At 38.3% G+C, this 22,491-nt stretch overlaps 1 protein-coding gene across 2 annotated transcripts in view; it reads right to left on the bottom strand.

The window, feature by feature from the left end:
• Nucleotides 1-3,999: 3,999 nt before the first annotated feature.
• ZNF385B (zinc finger protein 385B) overlaps nt 4,000-22,491 on the bottom strand; it is a 320,608-nt gene continuing 302,116 nt past the window's right edge. For both annotated transcript variants that reach the window (XM_032637583.1, XM_032637584.1), the window contains 4 exons: nt 7,566-7,811; nt 6,598-6,776; nt 5,920-6,021; nt 4,000-4,478 (listed from right to left, as the gene is read on the bottom strand). In XM_032637583.1, the coding sequence (XP_032493474.1) occupies nt 4,260-4,478; nt 5,920-6,021; nt 6,598-6,776; nt 7,566-7,811 (746 nt within the window). In that variant the 3' untranslated portion in view covers nt 4,000-4,259. The remainder of the gene's footprint in view (nt 4,479-5,919; nt 6,022-6,597; nt 6,777-7,565; nt 7,812-22,491) is intronic.

The following is a 22,491-nucleotide window of genomic DNA, read 5'->3' as shown; positions in this document are numbered from 1 at the left end:
AAAGAGTTCTTGGGGGCTTCCCTGGTGGCGCAGTGGTTAAACGTCCCCCTTCCAATGCAGGGGACGCGGGTTCGTGCCCCGGTTCTGGGAAGATCCCACATGCCGCGGAGCGGCTGGGCCCGTGAGCCATGGCCGCTGAGTCTGCGCGTTTGGAGCCTGTGCTCCGCGTCAGGAGAGGCCACAGCAGTGAGAGGCCCGCGTACCAAAAAAAAAAAAGAGTTCCTGGTCGTCTCACCCGTCTTGCTATGATCCCTCTCTCCGATGGCACCCCAGGCAGTGGGCGCACCCATTCCTCAAAACATCCCCAAATTCATTCTCAGTGAATCTCTTTAGACTTCCAAAGGGAGACTTAGCACAATAGGATTTTCACCTGATGTTCTTTCAGCTCTTTCTCCTTTTTTTTTTTTTCCAATGAGAATCCTTTGGTTCTCTTAGCTACATTAACTGTAGTGTAATTTTCCTTAAAGCATTTTCTGGGAGAAAAATTCTACACAACCACAACGATTTCTGCTCCAGAAAATAAGAATTCCCTTAGGGCAGATAAGAAACAAATCAGGGTGATATATTTGGTGCATAATACAAGTGAAAAATTTGGTGGTTTTTTTTGCTTTCACAATCCTTTAATCTTGTTAAACAGGTAAAAGTTAGAGGCATCTGCAGCTGCATATTCCCGGGTCCTGGTCCTATCCAATGTCAATATATCATTGACATTTACTTATTGAAAGTTCCTTCCTCTGCCTATTTGTGAGTGCATTTCACGTGTGCCTTTAAAAAACGCATTATTTAGCTTTTAATACCCAGGAGGTCACTTCTCTCCTGAAGAATTATGGTACTTGAGAAGAACAGGAATGCTCCTGGGACAAGGTTGCCAGATTTAGCAAAGAAAAATACAAGCTGTCCACTTAAATTCGAATTTCAGATAGACAACAAATATTGTTTTGGTATCCATATGTCCTAGATATAGCATACTTATTTATGGAACATATTAATCTATATGCAATATCATAATAAAAATTATGAAAATATTGTACTAAAAATTATTATTTATCTGAAATCAAAATTTAACTAGGTGTTTTATATTTTATCTGGCAATCCTATGTGAGACCAGTTTTCAGATTCTACAGAGACCAGAGCTAGACTATTTCAGAGTAAGCAGCACATGTTTTAACTTTCTGAATAAGTTGGGGCGGGGGGCGGCAGGGGCAGAATGTTAGTCATTTCCCACTACAAATGGCATAGGAAGGGGTATTAGTTCAAATATATATACATCCCCTCAGACCCACTCTGCCACCTCAGAATCAGGGTGGATAAGGTATAGCTGTTTGAGAGTGTTTTACAAATCATTGCTTAAAGCTATTGATGGCTTCTTTTGGAGGCATGCACTTTAATTAATCGTTATTCTTTTGTACTTCCTCCCTGAGGTGATTTTTAAAAACTTAAACTCTATAATAATCAGTAAATTCCTAGGTCTATTTATATGTTATTTAAAATTTTTTGAGGATTGTAGAAAGATTTAATGAGATATAAAATGATACAAGAGAAATAAAATATAATTGTCAATGGTGTCTATTAAAAAAAAGCTTCTCCAAAGAGTTAAACTAAAACACAGTTCCTTCAGAGTATGTCTGAAGGTCCAACCAAGGTTTAATGTAACAAGTGGTCAGAGTTCAAAAGAGTCATATTTAAAAAACCACTCAAATTTTGAATGTCAAACTGGAATCTTAATAGACTCTAAAACTAATTATAAGCTTAGAATATTGAGGTCAACAGTTTTCAAACAGTCGGATTAACTCTTTGATAGAGGAAGTCTGTTCCCATGTATCACAGCTGCGCAGCCATCCACTGGCCTTAATTTTTTAGAAATGAGAATTTAGGTTCTACTCCCACCCCAATTCTTCTTAACCTAAAAAAGAAGGGGAATCTATAATGGCTACAAAGCTATTAACACTCCCCTTAAAATTCTATAACAGAGCAGTAGATTAAAGATGGCCATACATTCTTTGCTCTTCTTCACATTGAAAAGTGATTAATCAACTTCCGTTTGAATCTGGACTGGTCTTGGTGACTTGCTTTATCAGTAGAATGCAGCATATGTGACATGCTGGGAGTTTTGAGACAGTTTTATAGGAAGCCTTTTCACTTCCACCCAGAACCTCTTCAAATGCTCTCGCTGGGCACCCTGAGTTTCTATGTAACTACCTGAGACCACTTAGCTAGGGAGACCACCCAAAGGCCCTCTGATAGACTGTTCCAGTAGGATCCAGCCTCCCAGCCCCTCCATCCAGGCAGACATATGAGCAAAGCTATTTTGGCTTCCACACCAGCCCACCCACCAGATGAATATGATCCAGGGATCTCCTAATGAGGACTTGGGGAACAGAACAGCCCAGCCAAGCCTTGCTGGAATTCCTGACCCCTGAAATTGTCACATAATAAAATGGTTTTATTTTAAGCCACTATGTATTAGAGTAGTCCATGAAGCAGAAAACCAGAAAAAACAGTGATATATTGCTCTTTACACTTAAAAACAGAATGAAGTGGAAGAAAAGAACGGTTGGCTGATTAGAGAAGGTCAGAGGGGAGCAGTGGAATCAAATCCTCTAAAAGGAGATCATTATTGCATTGGACACAAATAAAAGATGAGTTAGGAATTTAGAAGACTCACAGAGTGTTTAAAAATTGTGTCACAATTTTTGGTAGACCCCTACTGTGATTTTGGGCCACACTCACAACTTTGGTTCAACTTCTTAGAGATTCAGAGAAAACAGCAGTGAAGTCTTGCTTCATGCAGATGCTGTGAACAGTCATGAATAAACATGACAAATAAATATGCTGCAAATAAGAACTGAAAATGCTAAATATGTAAGAAGCAATCTTTGCACCTACTGAAAAGCCTTCAGATGATTTCAAATTGGAGGTGTCTCAAGAGAAAATAACTTTGAAAATACAAACAGATTTTTATTTTTTGTACTTTTATTGAAAAGGTACATTTAAAAAAATACACAGACATTTTACCATTTACAGACTGCAGATATAGATGCTCTAAAAGAGTTCACTCTATTTTGCTGTCTTATACCTCTTGCCCCTGATATGACAAACATTCCAGTCCTGTTGATATCAGCTTAGAAACGGGGGCATGGGAGCATGACCTGCAACAGATTCAGTGAACAGAAAGACAGATTGTTCAATTATAAATTTTTTTAATCTTCTGTACATTATTGCATTAGGGAGCCACAAAATTATGTAGCATCATTACAAATGAAAACACATTAAAAATGAAGAAGATAATGATGTAGAAATACATGGATTCATTGTCTTCTTGCTGAACGCACAAGAGGTGCAAAAATGTGGAATTTAGGAAGCTCTTTTTCTGTTTGTATACATTTGCTTAGCAACTCAAACTGGTGAGGAAGCTACAAAATAAGTTAAACAAAAATAGCAGACAGGTAGTAATTAGAGCTATGTTATATGGCTTTCTATTTCGTTTAAATATCACCAAATAAAATGTAAAATAAAGAAAATACGTTATCTTTTGTTCTCTTAAAGAGAAAATTCAAAGCTACTTTGCTTCCTAACATTTACACAGCAACTAAAAATGTTTAATTCAGACAAGAGATACAGATCTAGTACTACACAGGATACAACAGTACTTGGGTCTAAAACAGTACACAATCCCTGTCAACAATAGTACACCAAAAAGAAAACGCTGTGATCCGTTGGTAAGATGGTATCCACAAGTAAGCACTTGTGTTCATCTATTTTTGTTCCACACTAGAATGTGCCCAGTTGGATTCCAGGATTATTTACAGACGTGTGAGGAAGACCCTAGTTTTCAAGTCTGTCAGGAAGATATTCCATATTGTTTCTAAGCCAGATCACACCCACGGAAAAATAGTCACAAAATTATATATATGTATATATATATATATATATATATTTTTTTTTTTTTTTTTTTTTTTTTTCTGACCAATACATTTGCAAGAAACTAAATATCTCAGATACACAAATTGTATGGGGTAGGGCAGGGGGAGGGACTAGGGAGATAAAGCTTCTGCTTGCTCAGATTCTGAAATTATAGGAGCGGCCCCAAAAAGCACTCTCGAATCTAGCGACTTACTCTTTGGAGTTGGGGCTCAGGTGGTACCCTGCATTTTGCAGTTGGGTGGGTCACTGCAACACCAAATGCTAAACTGCTGAATCCTTTTGGCTTTCCTGCTCTACTTTCCTACTGGCCTCAACCGTCTGGGGGCTTGCAGACATTAGTACGGGGCGAAGAGGATGGAGGCGGGAGTGGCGCGGATGGGGCCGTGGCCGGGCCTCAGCAGAGCAGGAGGGATGGCTGGAGCCTGGAAGAGCGAGGCCGACGGCCGGGGTGGCAGTGACAGCGCGGAGGACACTGCCGCCGCCGCTGCCAGGGGCGAGGACAGGAAGGCCGGGGCCAAAGGCTTCATCATATCCTTCTGGAATGCAAGTTTTGCCTAATAGAGGGAGAAAACCAGGAGTGGGGTGGGGAGATTGTTTTGAATAACAGCAGCACAGATATTTTCATAAGTAAAAGAGCGACATTCAGAAGTCAAAATGTAAAAATCTTAACTCTCAGAAGTCAAGACATGATTATTTTCACAAAGCTGGTTTCAAAGGTTCTTGGCATACCTTTTCTTTGATTTGTTTCCATTTCAACTCTTTTCTGGTGGGCCTTGCCCCTGGGCACTAGGACAGAGGAAAGCCTCTCTGAATAGATACTGAAAGTATTTTATGCTGCTGCTCACAAGGAAAAAACAAACACACCCAGAAGGTTTCCTGCTTAGATTATGGAGCTCAATTCAAACTAATGACTTGTTTTAAAATACAAAGAGGCTTTTTGGAGAATATGCATTACCCTTTACTTCACCTCCTCTTAAAAAAAGCCACATTGGGTTAGGTAACTGGAGTTTGGGACCTTGGGGACCCATGAACAGTCATGAAAACAAAGTCAGTTTACACCTCTCTGGCCACTTAAAAAGTATTACTTGAAAAACTGCAGCTAACTCAAATTTGTCATTGGCAATGATTGTAAATGGGCTAGAAACTTTCTCTATTTAAAAGGAATCCCAAGGTGGAATCTTCCTATGAAGTAAGAAATCAATCCTTAATCCCTCTCTTTTGCAATCAGGAGGAGTTTTGCAAGCTGGATTTGCTTAATGCGTAAAATGCCTGCATGCAGCATCGACTGAGCTTTGGAAGAACTGGAGGTACTGTCAGTATCGCCTTCAGCTGGCCAATCCCAGCTTTCAACCTCAGCAGAACACCACGCTGGGCTGAGTCCCAGGGAGACTAGGAAATCCATCCATCTGGGTATTTATATGACATCTATTGGTGGAGGCCCTTAATGTTTTTACCAAGAAACTGAAAATAGCACATTTTGAGAGCAGGTAAGACAGGCTGACTATCAACATGCCTACTAGACAGGGAAAGCGAGAGGAATACACACAGCTACTGTACTTATTGGAGAAAGAGAGAGAAAGAGGTGGGGGGAACACCCCAGAAAGGAGGAGGATATTACATAGATGGATTTTGTGTTTGGAAAGCAATCCCTTCCCCCAGGTTTAACATGTTCCAAGATTCCTCAGGCATCATTGCCCTTGTTCCTGAGCCTTTACTTTTCAGTATATGCTAAAGAAGGGAATCTCTTGAAAAGGTCCTGGTGAAGAGTAAGGTATTAGCCCTTAAGGAGGTTCAGTTTCTTTTTTTCTAAGGAAACTTTCTTCAAGGTGTCCTCCGGCAGGGACTAAGTTCATTCTAAAGCTTCTCTCTATGAGGGCTATTTAAGTTCAAAACCCTTTCAGGACCAATTAGACCCTAGGCCCTCCTTAACCACAGTGCCTGCCCCAGGCATCAAGGCTGCCCCACAAAATAGACAAGTAGGCGAAGTGAACTTACTGCTAAAATGCTTGGGCTCCGCTGGAGTTTATTGTAAGGGCTGTACTTCGGCTTCAGTGGTTTCCCTGCAACTCGATCCTTATGCCTTCTGCTAGAAATGTGCTGAAAAAAGTTTGATGCATTAGCTGAGTCTACATGTGAGTTTTATGCCATGTAAAATATATTTCCTAGACAGAGGTAGTTGGTTCCTCCATTCCCAGTTCTAGGTCCATGGTTCCATGGTGGTGTGGGTAAGATCGCCACACCCTCTAAATTAAGACTTGCTCCCCACTCTATTGTAACACCTTCTGTCCCTTTCCTTTCTCTATAGCACTCCTCCGACTTTGCCTGGTATTATCACCGTGACTGATGAGTCTGTCTCCTTAAGCAGATTTTGGGTCCTTGGAAGACAGGCTGAACATTTACTATCTTAGAAGTTCCTGCTCAACTGTAAGCTCCAGGTGACTGCTGTGCTCATTGGTCTCTAACACCAAACCTAGAGTCTGACATGTAGTAATAGTAGGTGCACAGATATTTGGTACTTTTTCTTCCACATAGCACCTGTATGTTGTATACCATAGGCATCCTATAAAGTTAGGAAATTTAACTGTGAGCAAAGTGAGAACCATTATATAGATTAGGAGATACATAGTCAAAGGGTGACCCCAAGCAACAGTGACTACTAATTCAGGATACTACCTGTTTGAGCTGAATTTCTGAATTAACGTGAACATCACAGATTTCACAATGAAATGTCTTGTTCTGTAGTCCTGACCCCTTAGTGCCATTCTGCATCTTTAATCTTGATCCAGGTCTAGGATAGGACTTAATTGGACCAGCCCCATTACGAGCTTCAACCATGGTCTTGTGTTTAGATCCTAAGACAGAAAGAAACATATATTAAATAGCTATTTACGAACTATATGAAGCTCTTGAAAAGTTTATCTTCAGGCTGAACTTCCCAAGACATTTTTTAATGATGGTTTTAATGTTGATTATAGATTTAACACATTTTCACTGTAAAAAAATGAGAAACCATGAGTATATAATAAAGAAAATATAGAGAAGCATAAGAAAACAAACATTACCTCTGTTTTCACCACCCAGAGATAACCACTGTTATCCTTTTAGTGTATTTCTTTTCAGCTTCTTTTTTTGGTATACTGAAAAGTGTATTTTCAAAATTGGGATCATGCTAATTAAATATCCCGAAAATTTCACATATCAAATCATATACATATTTTCTTATAATTACACTTTAATGGCTGAGTAATATATTCTATCATATTGGGACTATAATTCGCTCAACATTTCCCTACTGACGAAATATTAGGTTGTTTCCATTTTTTTCTCTTAGAAGTGTGTTGCAGTGAACATTGTGCATAGATATTTGTCTTCATTTCTGTCACTTCATCATAATGAGTTTTGGGAAGTATTAGATGCTTTTGAGAAAATAAAGAACAGAACAAGTTTTATCCCCAACCTACTTTTGCCTTGCTGTTTCTAAAGTTGTTATATCGTACATTTCTTAAAATCACTCCTTTGAATCAAAAAAGTAGAGAAGACTGAAGAAACCTAATGTTTGAACAACAAAAGATAAGGTATTCTGATGAGAAAAGGTGAATCTTGTTATAAACATTATTTAAATGTAAACGATAGATGCTAACCTGTGTTGTGTGCCTCTAGCTGTGACAGGGAGTTCACAGCCACTTTGCATAGTGAACAATAAAGTAATTTTTTGGCTTTTTCTTCTTCTGATTCAGAAACAGTACCAGGAGCTCCGTTTGTGCTCTTGGAGGGAGAAGTGGCTGCTCCGGGTGGCAGGGGTGTTGTACCAGGTTTGAGGAGAAATGAGCCACCTTCAGAGCTTGATGCCTGACTGGAACTGCTGACTTTCAACTTCCCTTTATCTTCTAAGAGAGACACAGACAGTGTTAAGGCCTCATATACCATACAGACACAGACAAATTGACATAAAGGAATTAAAAATAGAAATCTGATTTCTAGATGTAGTTTTAAAAAAATTTTTATTTTATATTGGAGTATAGTTGATTTATCAATACAGTGTTGTGTTAGTTTCAGGTGTATAGCAAAGTGATTCAGTTATACATATACATGTATCCATTCCTTTTCAGATTATTTTCCCATATAGGTTATTACTGAATATTGAGTAGAGTTCCCTGTGCTCTACAGTAGGTCCTTATTGGTTATCTATTTTATATGTAGTAGTGTGTATATGTTAATCCCAACCTCCTAATATATCTCTCCCTGACCCCCCCTTTCCCCTTTGGTAACCATGAGTTTGTTTTCTATGTGTAGCATTTTTTTCCAGCGCAGATTTTAGTTCATTGAGCTTAATTGAAAAAGAACTCCATGGCATCGGCTTCTGTATCAGGTCACCCCAAGATCATGACAACTCAGGAAAAATGACTTTGTTCTCCCACTTGCATCAGGTAACTTTCTGTCTGATATCCCTGAGTTGTAAATTATGTTCCTTTAATAGATAGGGAAACCAGCTACCTTCCAATCTGATTAAATGATATGATGGTAACATGAAATAAGACATGTAATGGTAGGTTTCATTTGACTACTCGTATTTTAATTATGACATGAACATAAAGTTAAAATTCAATTTTTACACCAGGTTAAATTTTAACCTTCAGGTGTAGGGCAGAGGCGAGGGAAGAAACATGGTTAATTTTGGTTATGATTAGTTAAGTTTTTGCTGCTCTTTGGCAATACGATTTATCCAAAATACAAGATTTAAAGATTCCATTCATTATACTTATTAATTACTGCCAGTCTGAATCATAAGTTTTAAATAATGACATTAACCACAAGCACAATATGAGGACTAGCCAAATCATTTACAGACATCTTGGCATTTTGATCATGTAGCTACTAAATGTTTATAATCCTTGAGGCCCATGTGCAGGCTCTAAGAGGGGTCACAGTGACTTTAACAGAATCTAACACTTCACGGTTCACCTGCTATTCAAGACAGGCTCTGTTCAGTGGCTCCTTTGGGAAAGAAGCTGGGACTGCTAGGGCAACTGCAAAATCCATCACAAGTTTAATCCTAGTAGAGCCTTGCTCTTAGAAAATGTCTGTAGGTATGCTGATAAACTCTCATTAAGACAGAAACGGTGGGGGGTTTCCCTGGTGGCGCAGTGGTTGAGAGTCCGCCTGCCGATGCAGGGGACACGGGTTTGTGCCCCGGTCCGGGAAGATCCCACATGCCGCTGAGTGGCTAGGCCCGTGAGCCATGGCCGCTGAGCCTGCGCGTCCGGAGCCTGTGCTCCGCAACGGGAGAGGCCACAACAGTGAGAGGCCCGTGTACCGCCAAAAAAAAAAAAAGACAGAAAGGGGGACTTCCCTGGTGGCAAAGTGGTGAAGAATCTGCCTGCCAATGCAGGGTACACAGGTTCACTCACTGGTCTGGGAAGATCCCACATGCTGCAGAGCAACTAAGCCCGTGTGCCACAGCTACTGAGCCTGCATTCTAGAGCCCATGAGCCACAACTACCGAGCCCACGTGCCACAACTCCTGCAGCCAACGTGCCTAGAGCCCGTGCTCTGCGACAAGAGAAGCCACCGCAATGAGAAGCCCATGAACCGCACCAAAGAGTAGCCCCTGCTCGCCGCAACTAGAGAAAGCCCACGTGCAGTAATGAAGACCCAATGCAGCCAAAAATAATAAATTAATTAATTAAAAGAAGAAAAAAAAAGAGAGAAAGGGAATTAAAACTGAAAGTTTGTTTGTTAATTGCCCTAGCTAATTTGGAACCATGTACCATGGACCTGGATGACCAAGAGGGAAGGAATGACGAGGGAAACAGCAGTGAGGTTCTGTGTGTCTCTGCTCTATGTGGGGCAAACCAACGCTTTCACACACATCAAAAGTGAGGGGATATCATATTTTTACTTAATTGATTTCCATCCCTTTTTCCAAGCTGGATCCATCCACGTCAAGACTGGACATAGCAGGGATACTATAGATGAATTCCAGGTCTGGGTGGTGTTTGGAATAAAGGAATATTCAGATTCCTTTTAATCCTTGGTTTTCACAATCTATATTCCTTTTCAGCAAGTTTATTAAAACTTCAGGGGGCTTCCCTGGTGGCGCAGTGGTTGAGAGTCTGCCTGCTGATGCAGGGGACACGGGTTCGTGCCCTGGTCTGGGAAGATCCCACATGCCACGGAGCGGCTGGGCCCGTGAGCCATGGCCGCTGAGCCTGCGCATCCGGAGCCTGTGCTCCACAACGGGAGAGGCCACAACAGTGAGAGGCCCACGTACCACAAAAACAAAAAACAAAAAAACTTCAGGATGCCACAAAGTATGATGGAAAAGATCTCAGACTTTTACTAAACTGACCTCAATAGTATGAGAGAAAGGAGTAAAATCATTCTTCCTAAATGGTAGTAGTAAGTAAATTAGATTGAAGATTATTTCAGGCCTGGTACTCTCTTATCTATAAGGATCCCTCAGACTGAATCTGCAATTTTATAGAAATCACAAAGCAGCAAAATAATTCAGTAATCTTAAGATTTGCCCCTATGGAATTGCTCGGTTTTTTGTGATGGAATCTTAAGTTATTGCATAGCAAAATCCTTCCTGGCTTCAAGCATTTCATGTTTTATATAAATTCGATCTAAAGAATCTGACATGTTTTAGATATTTACTCAGTCTTTTACTCATATCACTATTTTAATGTCCCTTATGTTGATCTCTCTCTTATACTCTTATATAGAATTTTATAATTTATAAAGTGCTATCACTTACATGATCTTTTTATCTCTTACAACTTATGACTTGTGAAAAAGTTTCAAAAAACTTGTGAAAAAGATAAGGCTGACAACGATTATTCCTACCTTAAAAATGTGGAAACTGAGGCTCATCAATATTAAATAATGTCACACAGATTAGTAAGTAGCATAAGTGAGCATGATATTTTCTCTAAATATTCACCATGTAATGTATTAATCTTCCTGCACAAAGAGAGGACTTCATATGGCATTAACATTATAAAAGGCATACATTAGTCACCTGGAGATGTGAAAAAGCTGTTGCTTTGTTTTACTATTATAGTTTAGTTTTAAAGCATATTTGCCTTAAATGAAAATACCTACACTATTCAACAATCATCTGATTCAGGTTACATTGAGAAGATGGACAGAATTGTATCTTTTTCTCTATATCCCTATTTCTTTAAGAAAAAATACACAGATTTCCTTTTTACATCTCTTTTTCAAAAGAGGTCATTTACTCATTAACAAATGCATATTAATAATATGCTAATTGCTGACAATGTGCTAGACACCGAAGAGAATAATAAAGTATGTGTAGACTTTAAGAAAGTAATGGTTTAGCAGAGGAAATGGATAGTCATTCAGAGATCTCTGATTTATTACAGAAACTGGCAAGAGGCATGAGGGTATAGAATTGGAAGTAATTACATTTGGTTAGGAAGAAAGACATTTTTCATAAAGGAAGTAGCATTCTGTCTAGGTTTTGAAGATGGGTTTTGAATATCAGATTTAGATAAGTATAGAATAGGGTGAAAAGGAGTAGGAAGTGAATGGCTAGAAGTGGACACGTGAGGAAAGGCTTAGGTGTTAGAAAGCTTGGGGTTTGCTGGTGAATACCTGGTAGGTGAGGATAGAAGATGGCAACAGGTTTAATGGGAGATACTATTATAAAGATGGACTGAGTCAGAAGGCAGAGAATATTTTAAAACTGTTAAAGTAGATACTAAGGGTAGCTGGTTTCCTTTTAAAAAATATTAAGAGGTGTGGAGTGATTAAGATTTACATGATTTAACATTTAGATAAATTATGTTTTAGTTTTTATGCCCTGGATAGGTCCGAGTCTTAATCTTTGAGAATATTAGGAACGCATTCTGACTTTGGAAATGTGTAGAGGGCTCCATCATATGCAGGTAATTCTGCTACTGGATTGATACTAGATAGTCAATAAGACTGATCCTAAAATCAGGAAAGTCCATGATGCAATAATTTATTTAAATTGTGGCATTCTTTCTGGATCTGTAAACTTATAAGCATCAAAGCCTAATTTTATTATTTCTCATTTTAATTGTTTGATATTTTTATCAAAGTCCATTATATTATTTCTCTTCCCTTACTGGCATTTTTAAAGCCTTCTTATTGTGTGTATTTGAAAGTTTAATTAATGTACTATTTACTTCTGTTTCTTTTAATAAAGATGCATGTCACCTGGAACTTCTGGTTAATATGAATTCCATTTTCAAGTATTCCCTCACCTAATGAAAATTAGCAGGTCTGAGAGTCTTAATTATTTCCTGATTACTCAAACACCTTTTCTAAGGTTTCATCCGACAGGATTTTGAAGCAAAATTTGCTAAGCTACATCAGAATTGCCCTTTGTAACAAATATCCATAATTTATTCATCCAAGTGAATTTAGTTCTTCAAAGTAGCCTTCTTGGGAGGTCCCACTCTGACTCACTTATTTTCCAAAGCGCTAAACATTTTGAAAATCTCTCTTTTTGGAACTATTTTCATATCTAGTTGATAAACCAGGTGAAGGAAGTCCATTTTCAATATTTATGTGTCACTCTTATTTTTTACTCCAAAAATTTTACTCAAATAAACCCAGCTTATTAGCTCTATTTCACTCAAATACAGCCTCAGAGCACTAATACTCTAACACAGAAGATGAAAAGAACATGCCAGGAGTCTGAAAGCAGTTTTCAGAAACTAATCCTGTTGGTAAATAGAAGAGTCATGTCCATTGATAGGTCTTAACTTTAAAAACAGTTAAAATAATATTCTAACCACATCAGAGATCTTATTTTGAAGTAGAACTTTGGAAGCTATAATCAAATTTTGATTTCACTTACGAAGTTTACTCTTGATTTAATGTTTTCAATATAAGAAGTCTTTTCTAATCAGGTTTCAACAGTTTACTAACAGATACATATTTTATACAATAAATTTATGCTTGATATAGAAAATAAAGTCAGACAAACATTAAAAAAAATTAAAGTCACCCATGATTCTATCATCTAAAATAAAAGTCAACAAAATTTTTCTGCAAAGCACCAGATGGTAAATATAGTGGGCTCTGTATGCCATACTGTCTCTGTTTCAACTTTGTACTGAACTTTGGTATTACGGCAGGAAAGCAGCCACTTGCATATGTGATTCAATAAACTCTTTTTACAAAAAATAGGCAGCAGGCTAGATTTAGCCTGCAGGTAGTAGTTTGCCAATCCTTGACCTGGAATGATTATGTTTTGATATCTATTACTCCACACTATTTTTTATTTTTTTATTTTTTGTGGTATGCGGGCCTCTCACTGCTGTGGCCTCTCCCGTTGCGGAGCACATGCTCCGGACGCACAGGCTCAGTGGCCATGGCTCGCTCACGGGCCCAGCCGCTCCGCGGCATGTGGGATCCTCCCGGACCGGGGCACGAACCCGTGTCCCCTGCATCGGTAGGCGGACTCTCAACCACTGTGCCACCAGGGAAGCCGCTCCACACTATTTTTTAAACAACAGTATATATGAATAGACAGAAACATAATATTCTGTAACTAACATTTGTTGCTTAGCAATAAATCAAGAATATCTTTCCATGTCAATAAATGTAGATAGAATTGGATCATGATTTATAAAACCAAATGATATTTACTTATATGGATGTACTATAATTTATTCAACAAATCTTTAGATGTTTGGGTTATTTCTGGTTTGCACTTTTACTAATGTTAAAAAGATACTGAGTGGGACTTCTATTGCCTCCATTTCATTCCCCCGTCAGACAACTTCAGGCCTTGGTGATCTGCCCCTCATACTAGGTGAGGTAGCGGAAAGGAAGGTTGGAGAGAGATGGGGCTGGGAATGGTTAGAACTCAAAGAACCTGCAACCTCAGTTTGGCATGGCCGAATGGGTTTTCTTTGCGTCAACAGGACATCTTGAAAGGTGGTCAGGCTTGAACCATGTTACTGGTACAGACACAAGAAGGCTGATGACCAGGACCCTGGCAGCAAGAGCCTGAGGAGTGGTGGGGACTGAGGAAGGATTGGAAGAACCACATGAAGACCTTACATATGGTCCTTGAGAAGCATCTGGACACCTATCATGCAGAAGCCATCAATGATTGTTCTTACATACAACAACATTTGCCCTCCCCCCTCCCAATTACTTCTCCTATCCCTAAAAATTGGAAAGGGCAAGAATCAGAAATGATATGATGGGGAAGAAAGAAAGGGCAGGTTATGCCTCTTCCCGTGGTCCAACCTGAGCCAGGAGGAAGGGAGTGTGCAACTGGATAAGAGCCTAAAGTTTCAAATAAGACTGGACTTTCTGATATCTGACAGTGTCTTTGAGGAATGAGAAAGGAAGATTCAACAGAGTACATAGGCAATCATGTTTGTACTCTGCTGAATTCACATATATTCAATAAACCATTTATATAAACAACATTGTGTACAGACATCTCTGTATACTTGTCTGATAGTTTCCTCAGGACCTAAACTTTGAGGAGAAATTGCTGGATCAGAAAGCATGTACATTTTTGAGCTTGTGATGCACACTGCCAAATTGCCCTCCAGATGGTTATACAAGTTAATACTCTTAGAGCTTTGTAAGAGATTGCTGGCTTCCCTGTACCTTTACCAGCCTAAACGTCCATTGTTTTTGCCAATCTGACAGATGTAATACAATATCTCACTGCCAGTTTGATTTACATTTATTTTTATACTAAACAGATTTGAATACCTTTTCATAAGATTAATGATGATTTGTGTTTCAAAGTAATTTTTTTAAAAATTCTTAATTCTAAAAGGGAACAAAACCCTTGAACTAAATGCATATTTGGAAGTTAAAATTTTTACATTAGATAAGTAAACTTTACCATAATAACAAGCTTCCTTTTATACACAACTAATATATATATGTGTGTGTGTGTGTGTGTGTGTGTGTGTATTCTATTCAAGTATAGTTGATTTACAATGCTGTGTTACAATGCTGTGTACAAAGCCTGTGCTCCGCAATGGGAGAGGACACAACAGTGAGAGGCCCGCAAACCGAAAAAAAAAAAAAAAAAAAGAAGTTTGCTTTTATGTAGAACAAAAAAAAAAAATGGCCGAATAGCTGCTCCAGGCAGTTATATCTTACAGTGATAGTAAAAGCAGCAATAATAATCACAAATTAATAGCTAACACTAATTGAATACTCACTATAGACCAAGCAGTATGGTAAGAACTTATATTCATTATCTCACTTATTTTTCATACACTGTAATGAGGTAGACATTTTACTATCTGTACCTTTTTATTTATTTATTTATTTATTTATTTATTTATTTATTTTTGCGGTACATGGGGCTCTCACTGTTGTGGCCTCTCCCGTTGTGGAGCGCAGGCTCCGGACACGCAGGCCCAGCGGCCATGGCTCACGGGCCCAGCCGCTCCACGGCATGTGGGATCTTCCCAGATCAGGGCACGAACCCGTGTCCCCTGCATCGGCAGGCGGACTCTCAACCACTGCGCCACCAGGGAAGCCCTGTTTCTTTTTTATTGAGGTATAACTTATATACTGTAAGGTACATACATTTTAATGAATTTATACATATGTATACATTTGTGTAAACATAGATATAAAGAAGATATAAGATACTGATATATAAGATATAAAGATATAGAATGTTTCTACCACCCTAGAAGGCTCCATTGAACCCCCAATCAGTTGATACTCCCCCTCTTCTCAAAGATAACCACCATTCTTATTGCTATCAGTTTAGATCAGTTTTGCCTATTTTTGAACTTCATATAAATGGAATCACCCGGTATATATTATTTTATGCCTGGCTTCTTTCACACAACATGATGTCTATGAGATTCATCCATATTGTTGCACATAGAAGTTTGTATTTTTCCTAATGGCTGGATAGTATACATTGTATGACTATGCCACAATTTATTTATCTACTTTATTATTGATGAGCATTTGAAAGGTTTCAGTTTTCAATTTTTGGCTATTTTGAGTAATGCTACTATAAATATTCTTATACATGTTTTTGGTAGACATAGATACTCATTTATGTTATCTATATCCATGTCTATATAGATATATATATCTTTAGTAGATTCTGAAGAGTTTTCCAAAATGGTAGTACTGATTTATATTTCTACCAGCAATCTGTGAGAATGCCAGTTGTTCCACATTTGCTCTAACAAATAGTATCAGTGTTTTCAGTCCTTTTGATTTTAGCAGTTCTGGTGGAGTTGTGGTGGTACCTTATTTTGGTTTTATTTTGTATTTCCCTAATGACTAATGATATGGAACACCTTTGCATATTTTATAGGCTAATTGTATATCGTCTTTTGTGAAGTGTTTGGTCAAATTTTTCGCCCATTTTTTAAAAAGTAGATTCTCAGCTTTTTTCTTATTGATTTATAGGAATTCTTTATATAGTCCAAACAGGAGTCCTTTGTCAGATACATGTATTACAAATCATCTCCCAGGTAGTGGTATGCTTTTCTCTCTCAAAATGTAACTACAATTGTTCAAAAAGAAAAACAACCAGATTAAGTTACTTCCCACAGGTCATTGAATTACTAAATGGTAGAGCATGGATTCAAATACAGTCTTCTGAATCCTGAGCCTGTGCTTCTTATTTTTCTTCTGTTTTGAGGGAGTAGAGACTAAGAATGCTCAATCTCAGTAATACTTTCTTGAAGGCCTGACACTGTTGAATAAAGCTGAGTGGATGGTATTAGCTTTGTATATCTTTGTTAAATGATGCCATACAAAGCATAGCACATTATAGGCAAAACTTGCTGAGAACCAGACAAATAAATGTTTTAATACAGTTTCTTTAAGGTTGCAACTTTGCATGTAACCTAGGAAAGCAAAAGACAATAGCTTTTAAAGAAGGCATTTCAAGCAAAAATTTGCTTAGGCGTTTTTTCTTCTTTGAGTTCTCACTTCTTGGCTAATGTCCCAACACAGAAGGTCTCTGATTCTCTATGTGAAGTAAAAATTTCCTTGCATTTTTGCTTTTGATAACACATGTCTTGACTTATCAAGCTGTACAAATTACAACTAGTAATAGGTATCATTTTCTGCCACTGAGAAATGGCAAAGATTTAAAAATTATAAGCGAGGGGAAGATAAGATATAGCACCTGCTTGACGGGAGTGTAAAGCAGCATAACCATTCTGAGACATATGTGAAGTTCATACCATTTCACCAAGTAAGTCCCATCTAAGAATATATCATAAGGAAATAGCCATCTATTTCTGCAACAAATTTAATAATTATTGCATACCTGTGATGTGGTATATACTATTCTAGGCTCTGAAGTTAGAGGTGAAAATATATGTGTATAATATATACCAAATCTTTTTTTTTTTTTTTTTTCTTTTTTGCGGTACGCGGGCCTCTCACCGCTGCGGCCCCTCCCGTTGCGGAGCACGGGCTCCGGACGCGCAGGCTCAGCGGCCATGGCTCAAGAGCCTAGCCGCTCCGCGGCATGTGGGATCCTCCCGGACCGGGGCACGAACCAGCGTCCCCTGCATCGGCAGGCGGACTTTCAACCACTGTGCCACCAGGGAAGCCCTATACCAAATCTTTGACTCAATGAAATTAATTATCTAGGGGAAAGGCAGAAAAATATATATGTATATTTACACATATGCTTTTGTTATATATACATTTATAAAATATATGTTAAATATATATAAGCATGTATAAAACACGTTTATATTTTACATATTATATATAATCATATAAAATTAAATATAAAATATACATATATGTATATATCATATATACATATATATGATATATGTGTGTGTGATACATACATGTATACATATATATGATATATGTGTGTAATACATACGTGTGTGTGTGTGTATATATATATATATATATATATATATATATATATATATATAGCCTCATAGTATTAAGTGTGCTAAGAAGAAAAATAAAGCATGGCATGGTAATAGAGTCAGTTCAAGCCTATCTGAAGAGGTAATATTTGACAGACACTTGAATGAAATAACAGGAATTCTGGGAAGAAGAGCATTCCAGGAAGAAAGCATAGCGAGTACGAAAACCTTGAAATGAAACAAGCAAGATCAAGGTGAGTGGGAAGAGGGTGAATGCAGGCTGTGCGGTGAAGGAGCTGACCAGGGCCGAGATCACATACGGTCTGGTAAAGCATGAGAGAAATTTGGATGTAATCTGTGATTTCTTAGCAGGAGAGAGAGGTGATGTGAGTCATGTTTTCATAAGATCATTTTGACTGCTATGTGGAGAAGAGCTTGTGCAAGAATAAGCACATGGAGATGAGTTTGGAGCCTAATGTACCTGTCCACAGGGAGCCGATGGTGGCTTGGACCAGGGTGGTAGTAGAAAACTGAGCAGTACACTCAGGATATATCTGTGGGTAGAAACAACCAGACTTACCGACTGATTAGATGTGGGGTGTCAGAGAAAGAGAGGAATCAAGGATTACTACCGAGGTTTTGCCATGAACACTTGGTGAATGGTGGTGGTATCATTCACTGAGATTAGAGATAATGGTATTTAGGATAGTAACCAAACTTCCTGGTCTCTCAGCCAGGAAAACTTGGCTATGCATAATTCCATTCCTGACTAATAAACCTCAAGCAAGTGACTTAAGTGATTGGTGCCTTCATCTGAAAATGTGCAAAATACTACCATTTTCTCCTCGGGCTCTAAGAACCAAGAAGATGGTAAAGGTGAGGCAAGGTCTTCAGGTGGATGACACAACGAAAGGTAATAGTTTGGGGGCCTAAGCTCAAGTGACTCACAGTTAATGCTAATGAGATCAAGGTCATGGGTTCTGTTCCATACTCAGGGGCTGTGGATATCTAAATCCATGTCTTTTGACTGAAAAAAAAATGTGTACCCGTCTTTACAAGTAAATCACCACAACTGGACAATCTGAGCTCACACCCCAGGCCCTAAAGCAATGATTATAATTTTTAATTTTTTAGGAGCAATATTATTCATTCATTTGTATATTATTTTTATCATTATGGTTTTAAAACACATAAATTTTGAATAGAGTTTTAATATGTGTATTTTGCTTTCAGTGAAAATGCAACAGGTTTTCTGTTTATTGTGTAGTCATCTACCATTTGTCAGAGAGTTTTCGAAAAACTATGAGCCTTGTTCACTGACACCTAACGTCTTTCCAGGATAAGCGTTCCAGAATATCAAAGGAGTTCCAAAACTTGAGAAAAGTGCTCAGGAAACCAAGACTACAATTTCAAGAGAATCATACTTTGTGCTTTCTGAGGTCACTGAAGGATACTGCTTGTCAGTTTTTACAATAATTTTCCTTTTTATACTTAGTATTGTACTAAAAGGATTAGGCAACAGAGACATGCTGTGAAAGGACTGCTGGTCATATTCTTTCCTTTTTTTGCAAGCACCTTGTCTAGCATCTCATTATTATTTCAAAAAACAAAGCAATGCCCAGATTACTGCTCAACGCTCATTAAAGCAAGTTAGTTCACTTTGATATGGAATTCTGAAATCATTCTCTTCTGCTTTATCTTCCTACTTTCTCAGTAATGAGAAATTAATGGGTGTCAGTCAGAGGACCTACCTACGTTTTTTAAAAAAATCTACCATTATTATTATTTTTTTAGAGTCTTCCGTTGCTGCACCCGGGATCTTTCCATTGAGGTGTGTGGGCTTCCCTCTAGTTGTGGCATGTGGGCTCTGTAGTTGTGGCACGTGGGCTCTAGAGCGCACAGGCTTAGTTGCCCAGCAGCACGTGGGATCTTAGTTCCCTGACCAGGGATCGAACCCACGTCCCCTGCATGGGAAGGCAGATTCTTAACCACTGGAACACCAGGGAAGTCCCCAGAGGACCTACTTTCTTAGTGTGGTCTTGCAAGGAATGAAGCTGAAAAGCCCATGGGGCTCTGCACCAAAGAAACACTGCAAACCTGTGTGTATGTCAACTCGTGTGCTGCAGAAGACGTCTTAAGCCTTTGCCTCACTTGTCTCCTCCTTATCTACACTTTGACACAGTACAAGTGATAGAAACCACTAACTGATGACAGATATTTTAACGTTTAAGGTAGAATTCTACTAAGATAGGTAATGGATTTGCAGGGGGAAAATAAAGCAGCAGCACGTGAGCTGCAAGATGAATAAGCCAGTTTGGTACCTTGGAGTTCTTTGCAAAACAAAATGTAATTAGAGATGTACAGACGCTAGAGCATCATCGCTATATCAGTGGATGCACAAAGAAAAGAGGATTCATTTGTAGTCTAACAGGACTGCACCTGTTAAGTGAGTAGGAAGAAAAGAACTACATTGCAGATAATGTTCAGAATATTTTGCCTCCCTTTATTTATTAGATGTTTTCTTGGAAGGTGATGTGCAAAAAGATCTTGGAAAATTTAGTAATAATTTGAAGGCACCATTTAAAAGATGTTTTTGAAAGCAGAGCTCTTTTGGTAATGCAATAACCACACACACTTATTTTTAAATTCTGTAAACTTACAGATTAGATTTGCTTAATTAGAAACATATACAGTGAAAAAGTGATATACCTGGAGAACAGGTCAATAAATCAGACAAGTGGGAAAACAGTGATAGTATAAGGGAAATATACAAAGGCAGCTTCCCCATGGAAGCTTTACCCTTTTTCTTAAGTCCGCTATTAATACTGCAAATCCCTCATGAGCAAATGTCTGGTCTCCTAGTTCTGAGAGAAATGGGGAAGCTCGATGAGTTTACCACTGATGTTACAGTTTCTTCCCTCTGTACCTACTTTGTTTGCATCTCTGAGGAAAAGGTATCTACTTCCACCTGGACTCTCTATCTTTTAAATCTTGTCTATCTTTCCTATAGCTCTAACTACTTTGTTTCTACAGGGTCCTTTCTGTTTACAAAATGCTAAAACTTGCATGTTCCAAAGTGATTCCCTAACTTGGTTCACTCCTGGAACTTTCCATTTGCCTTCTCATTGGTGCTGAATTTGAAGTGGTCCTGTGAGGTGGCCCTTTCCACTTCCTCTCTTCTTGTCCATCCTTACCCTCCTGCAAAAGCCAGGGGTCTCCCTTCAGTCTTCTCTTGCACTGGGCACAAGTTCCTTCCTGAAATGCTCTCCCCACTTGATGTCCACAACTCTGCCCTTCCATGGTTCTCCTTCAGCCTCAAGAACAGCTCATTCCAGGACCTGTTCAACAACTCCTATTCTTCTGTCTGCCCCTAAGTGTTGGCATTCCTCAAGGTCACTTCTTGTCCTCTTCTTGAGCATTATGTGATCTAATTCACTGCAATGACTTCCTCTACTACATTGACATAGATTCCGAAATCGACAGGTGAAATCTCTACCTTCCTCACAGACTCAAGACCCCCCTTTCCCTAACAGTCTGTGGGACATCTGTTTCTAGATATTTCCTGGGTATTTCAAACTCAACATGCCTGATACTGAATGGATGAGCTGCTCCAGCAGCACCCGTCCAAGCAGTCCCCATATCAATTGATGACATTACAGTTGTGTATTAGAATTGGCAGCAAAGACTCTTGAATTCTTCCCTCTTTTATTCTTCCCTCCTTCTACATTTAATGAATGACCAAAGTTTATTGATACTATCTTCTAAATACCTCTTCTATCAGTCTTATTCACATGTTCATCCAGCAGACATTTATTCAGTATCTACCATGTGCCCACTGCCTCACTTCGGGCCCTCATTTATTCTCCCTGGATTATCATAAAACTTCTTTATAGGTCTTGTTACTTCTAGTCTACTCTCCAAGTCTTTCCCCCTCCTTCCCTGCTCTATGTTCTCCATAATCCTTTTCATATAATTATATTTTGATCTTACATTAACTATAATTTTTTTCACACTTTCACACATTTTATCCTGGTAATTTATTACCAGGATAGAGATATTCTTGCATCCTAGAAAAATATCTTAATCCAATTTGGGGCCCAGTATACAGAAAACCATAGGTGGGCAATAAATTTGTTGAAATAAGGAATGTTCAATTCATTGCAGTGCTTTCTAGCCTTATAAGTAAAAATACTAGAAAAATTCACTGCTAATAGCTGAATCATAACTAGTAAAATGAATATAGATAGAACAGATAGATAAATACATTTCATCTGTTGATTATGTAAAATACTTGTATTATTGTTTCCAAAGATTATATATATATATATATATATATACATACATGTATATATATATATATATATATGCAAGCAATCAATATTTAATGTCTTTTGAGGTTGAAACAATTCTCTTAAGAATGACATCTCCTTGAAGTGTACTAGGACAGAGGCATAACAACAAACACATTCCTTTTTGCCAGGTCCACTATTTTGAGGTTTGATAAAATGAACGAATCTATGATTTCATTATGTCCTTTACTAAGAATCCTATACAAACTTACATATAAATATTAAGCATGTACCTTTGCCAGAAAATCTAAAGTATATGTGAAAACACAAATATCACAAAAGTATAGCCAGTCCTCTTTGCAACTTAACTGATGTCCTGGTCTCTGGCAATGTTTCTCATGGGTTTTATGTTTGGAAAC

Source organism: Phocoena sinus, chromosome 7 (assembly GCF_008692025.1).
Source record: "Phocoena sinus isolate mPhoSin1 chromosome 7, mPhoSin1.pri, whole genome shotgun sequence".
NCBI lineage: Eukaryota > Metazoa > Chordata > Mammalia > Artiodactyla > Phocoenidae > Phocoena > Phocoena sinus.
The sequence above is the reverse complement of the archived record's forward strand: the minus strand, read 5'-3'. Positions and strand labels throughout refer to the sequence as shown.